Genomic DNA, 5635 nt, shown 5'->3' on the forward strand with positions numbered 1-5635 from the left:
GCATTTCGTTATCTCACAGCAAAAGCATTCAGCAGCGCAGTGCGGCAGCTGCGCGGCCACTGGCGCCGCTCACCGGGCAGCCAGCGAAACCATCAAGAGCTCAGCTCAGAGCCTAGTGGGGACTGATAACAAATATTTGCAGGTTGTTTTTATTTGCTCAGTCTCTACTGAGCACCTGCTGCCTCTGGGTGGGGGATGTCCTCCGTATGCGCTTTACTGATTTCTCTTAGGTTTTTAAACGGGATGGACGAAGAAGGGGCCTAGTGCTAGAGGAGCTCTGTGATACTGCTGTTTTCTGCCCACTAGTAGTGACCTTCCTTTCCTTTCTTTTTTTTTTTTTTTTTTTTCACTTTTTAATCCTTGTGTGACTGGATGGACGACAACATATGTATATCTGCTTCCCAGTCTGAAACAGTGACTCTACATAAGACCTACGCAACCTGTAGGACCACAAGCAGATGAGCTCCTGGGTGTACAGAACACCTACAGGCTCTTTCCTACTGGTTCACTTTCTTTTTTTAACCTTGGTTTTCTTCATGCTGCTATGAAAAGCTGCTGTACTTCTCCAGCATTACTGGGCCGTTTGCAGGCATACCAAACGCAGCCGGGCTACGGCGCTCACAGTTTTTCCGGAGGAGGCACCAGAAAGCCTGGTTTGACTTTGGGGTTCTCATGTTTGATGTCAGGGAGTCTATGCTGTGCTTGAACAATGGAGTCAAGCCACCATCCCGCAGCCGCTGGACCAAGACAGTTCCGCACAGGCTTCCAAAGAAAGCAAGCCGAGGTTCAGAAAGGCAGCCGTCAGCGTAATACCAGCCCTGGCTACAAAATCTTCCACACGAGGCAGTTTTTACTGCCCTTTTGGGGGGCTTTTACCCTCTTTTTGGTGAGGGGCAGGAGCTGGGCAAGCACCTTGTAGCTGCTCTGCCACGACCTGCTCCCAGCGGGGGCTGCTGACCGCAGAAGCTCAGCTCAAGGCCCAGAGAAGCGGCGGCGGGGGCCCGCTCCTGCCAAACCCCGGGCGGCGCCTCGGACCAGAAACAGAAAGCGAAAGCGAAACTGCCCGCGGCGAGCGGGCTGGCACAACCTCTCAGCTCCCTGTCTGCCTGGAGACTGATGACGCGCGGGCAGCTGCGCGTCGCCATTGGCCGCGGGCGGCAGAGGTTATAAAAAGCGGCGGGGGAGCGGGGCGGGCCACTCGGAGCCGGGAGCGACCGTGGCCATGGCGTTGGCGCTGAGGAGCGGGGTCCTGCTGCTGATCGCGCTGCTCGGGCTGGGGCTGGCGGATGGTGAGCGCCCGGGGCAGCAGAGGGGGGGCGGCGGTTACAGTTTCCGTGCCCGGGTGGGTGGGTGGGCACTGGCTTCTCTGAGGAGCCCAACATCTCATGACCCCCTTCCCCCGCTGCAGAGGCACCGAAGGTGGAGGTGTACTCCCGCCAGCGCGCCACCCCCGGGGAGGAGAACACCCTCAACTGCTTCGTGAGCGGCTTCCACCCCCCGAAGATCGACATCACCCTCCTGAAGAACGGGGAGCCCATGAGCGGCGTGAAGTACACTGACATGTCCTTCAACGACAAGTGGTTCTTCCAACGCCTGGTCTACGCACCCTTCACCCCCAGGAAGGGCGATGTCTACGTGTGCAGGGTGGCCCACTCTACCTTCTCGGAGCCGCAGTCCTTCCGTTGGGGTACTGTGCGCCTTCCTCTTCCTGAGCCCTGCCACCATTCGCGCACGGAAGCCGGAGCTTGTTAATTTACAGCCACAGTGTCTCTGTTCCCCTCCTTGGGAAATGGGGTGCTGTAGTGGGGTGGATTTTGAAGGTCTGGTGCTGTAGGTGGAAAAGTAGCTTGGTCGCAGCTGGGCTGATGAAAAGGCTGTGTCTCGTACCTGTGAACGAGATCGTTCGTAGCAGACAGGGAAGACTTTACCTCGGTATTATCTGTAGGCATTTGGTTATGCTGGGTCTGACCGTTCTTGATGGTCCACTTTCATCTCTTTCTAGATGTACTTGCCTAGAAAGTGATGGGTCCTGCAGCGTTTTTGGCTTTCTATTTGGTGAATATAAAGAAGGATGTAGTGGTGGTGACCCAGCTGCAGCAAGGGGAGAGCTCTGGCTGCTGCAGCGGGGCTGTTTCCAGCTGGGGTGGGCTTACAGTGGTGGGTGAGAGGGGGTGCCAGCTGCCCCAAAGCCTAACACTCTCCCCTTCTTCCTTGCAGATGCAGACTTCTAAGTGATGTCTGGAATAATCATGGTGAGTTACACTGGCGTTCTGTGCCGTGCTGGTAAGGGGAACATGAACTGCGTTCTGTGGGGGGGAAGTCTGTAGCTTGCAGAGTCAAGGAGCAAAAGCAACCACCCAAAAGTGTGGGGGGGGGGAAAGTAGTGTTGCTGCTAATTGGGATGCTGTTCCCACACCCTTTCTACCCAGGTTTAGCCAGTTCTCAGCCACACCTTGCCTACAAGAGTTTCTCTTGCTCAAAAGAAAGGAGCCCCTTGGAGCAAAACTTCCCCACATGTCTGCCAGATACCGTTCAGAGTTGTCACGTGTCCTCTAGTGCTTCCCCAGACCAGAAGTGCTATCTGCTGTCTGGGGAGGAGGAAGTTGCCATGCCTGGGAATCCCCGGGACACGGTGGGAAGCGCGCAGTGTGTCAGCTCAGGAATGTAGGATTTGTGAGGCGCAGATCGGTGCCTTGCTGCCAGACCAGAAGCAGTCTTGGTTTTATTCACCAGTGTCTCGCAGTCTGAGGGCTCTGGGTTCTTCAAACTATCTGGGCGTATCTAGGCGTAACTGGTCTCGGTTTAGCAATCCAGAACTGATAGGGAAAATGAAAGATGCATGGCCTGGCTGAAGTAGTTGCGGTGCTGGTTGAAATGTCATAGTTGCGTACCCTGGTAGAGGCTGGATAATTATTAACTGCACCCAGGACAAGCCTTGGCAAGGCCTCACTTTGAAGGCCCCTCATATTGGACCAGAAAAATGTTATCAATGGCTTTCAAACAGAGACAGAATTGTGAGTCAAGCGAACTTCGTAAATCAGAAAAGCTCTCTTGAGCATTTGTTTTTGGGGAGATGTAGATGGATCTGAGTCCTTTACTTGCCGCTGTCTAATGCTGCTCTCCCTCAAAAGCTTTCCAGCCCTTCCTTGCTGGAAAGCAGCAACAGCTAGGAGGGATGTTAGTCTTCCAGGGAGAAGAGAAAAGGGAGGTCAGTTGACCTTCTTTCTAGTGGGGGACAACAGAAGACAGGCTCTTCACTTGCAGCAGAAAAGCTGAGGTGTGGCACTGGGGGCTGGGGAAAGGCGCAAGAGATCGCCCAGAGCCAAAAAGTTGGATTGGAAGGATATTTAGAAGGGAAGCTGCAAGTGCTTGAGTGTTTGCTTCTCACTGCCTCTTGAGACAGGATGCTGAGGTAAACAGGCTCATGATTTGATACAGTACACACACTTCTAGGTAACGGAGCTCTGAAAAATAATATACAGCTGTTCTTCTGGTTTGTCACTTGCTTCTGGGCAGCGGGGATGGAAACCTGGCCCTGGGGCAGGGGCTGGGGTGCACTGTGCCTATGTGGCAGCGGGGGACTGCAGTGGCTTTGGTGAGACATCGGCATGGAGGTCACTGATGGTGAGGGTGGGACATCGGTGACTTTGCTGGAGTCGCCTTGTGGAAAACTTTTTTTTTTCCTAAAATAATTATAACTGAAGGTGTGAACAGAGTGACTGATGTTAATCTCCTCTCCTCCATACAGGTCTGGTAGAATTCTGGCATGCAGGTCAAAATAGCCATGAGCTTCTATCATTTATTCACATCTCGCTTGCAGTTATAACTGAGAAGAGTAATCGTCTTTGCAAAATTCCTTCTTCATAGGACACCGTCCCCTGTAGTTAAAACTACTCCTATGAACCCACTAGATCACATTCCTGGCTTTCTCCACCATGGAAATAAAATCCAAGGCACTAAGGACAGGAGAAGCACATGTAGGGAGGGTGGGCTTGCACCCCTGAGGCGTGTGGCAGATGTTCTGTGCGTCCAGCAGTGCTGTTGAGGCTACCCTGGCCTGATGGTCATGATGAAGCAGCGGCCAGTGTGAGCTGGTCAGGGTGTTGGGTGGCGTAATTCTGAAAATTTTGGCTGTGTTGTGGGAGATCTGTCATGCAAACTCCCACCATTCAAAACCCCCCAAACCATGAATACCCCCCAAACCCCATAATTTTGAAAAAATACTGCTCTGTTCCAACATCTGCTCTCTATAACCATGTTAGCTGCAACTGCTGTTGGCTGGGTTTGTCAAGCAATTATTAAAAAATAGTTAATAAAGCTTACATTTGTTATCTAAATAAAAGTGGAAGACTTTGGTGGAGTCCTTAAATGTTTCTTCAGAGTCATATGACAACTCGAGCTGATTTCATGGGCTCTGATGGCTGCTGGGTGGGTCTGGAGGGTGGTGGCACTGTGTTCACATGCACTTTTTACCCTGCTGCAAAGGTGCAGGAACCTTTTTTTTTTTTTTTTTTTTTTAAGGGAGAAAAAAAAAAAGAAGAAGTGTTAATGGTTTAAGAGGGATCTGCCTGGCCAGAGGCTCCTGAGTTACTCTGAGGGGGTGGCACAAGGTTTAAAAAAACAGGGAAAAAAGTGACCTTGGGGACATTGGGTCTGATCTTAAAGTTGGGTGAGAGGAAAAGGAGTGATGGGCAGGATGGGGTGTTCACTTCCAGGGGGAGGACTCCAGCTGAGGCTTCTCAGGAGTGTGTGGTGTAAAACTGGGCCAAGGGGAAACAGAGGTGTGCATGCCAGTGACTTTCATTTCTGGTTTTCTCTTCTGCAAGTGGCTGACCCCATGGAGAAGCCCTGTTGGGGGTGGGTCTTCTGCCACACCTCGCCAGTGTGCCACCACCCTCAGTGTAAAAAAAATTTTCCTGCTGTCTAGTCTGAATCTACCTCCTATTTTAAAACCATCACCCCTCATCCTATCACAACAGGCCCTTCTAAAGAGTTTCTCCCCATCTTTCTTATCAGCCCCCTTGAGGTACTGGAAGGCCTCAATAAAGTCTCCCCGGAGCCTCCTCTTCTCCAGGCTGAACAGCCCCAACTCTCTCAGCCTGTTCTCACAGGAGAGGTGCTCCAGCCCTCTGATCATCTTTGTGGCCTCCTCTGAACACTCTCCAACAGGTCTATGTCCTTCTTGTGTTGGGGGGCCCACAGCTGGATGCAGTATTGCAGGTGGGGTCTCTTAAGAGCAGAGTAGAGGGGCAGAATCCCCTCCTTTGACCTGCTGGCCACGCTCCTTTTGATGCAGCCCAGGATGTGGTTGGCTTTCTGGGCTGCAAGCACACATTGCCAGCTCATGTTGATCCTCTTGTCCACCAGCACTCCCAAGTCCTTCTCCTCAGGGCTGCTCTTGACCCATTCTCTACTCAGCCTGTATTTGTGCTTGGGATTGCCCCAACCCATGTGCAAGATCTTGCACTTGGCCTTGTCCTGCAAAAACAATCCTCAAGACCATCACAGAGTAACAGCCGGGTGCCTCACACCAACAGGAAAACCTCATCTTAATTAGGACAGGAGTGGAGGCAACTGCAGAAGCTGAAGAAGCTGTGGCAAAACAACACGAGATGACCACATGTCCAAAGGAAAC

The 5635-nt window shown here is 52.2% G+C and overlaps 1 protein-coding gene across 1 annotated transcript; it reads left to right on the top strand.

Annotated features, from left to right (window-relative positions):
* Window positions 1–1169: 1169 nt before the first annotated feature.
* On the top strand, window positions 1170–4369 carry B2M (beta-2-microglobulin). The gene is made up of 4 exons (XM_086757477.1): window positions 1170–1289; window positions 1409–1687; window positions 2218–2252; window positions 3749–4369. Exons 1-3 carry the CDS (start codon window positions 1223–1225, stop codon window positions 2229–2231), a joined length of 360 nt encoding a protein of 119 aa, XP_086613603.1. The 5' UTR covers window positions 1170–1222; the 3' UTR covers window positions 2232–2252; window positions 3749–4369.
* The last annotated feature ends 1266 nt before the right edge of the window (window positions 4370–5635 follow it).

Source organism: Chlamydotis macqueenii, chromosome 12 (assembly GCF_036417535.1).
Source record: "Chlamydotis macqueenii isolate bChlMac1 chromosome 12, bChlMac1.mat, whole genome shotgun sequence".
Lineage (NCBI taxonomy): Eukaryota > Metazoa > Chordata > Aves > Otidiformes > Otididae > Chlamydotis > Chlamydotis macqueenii.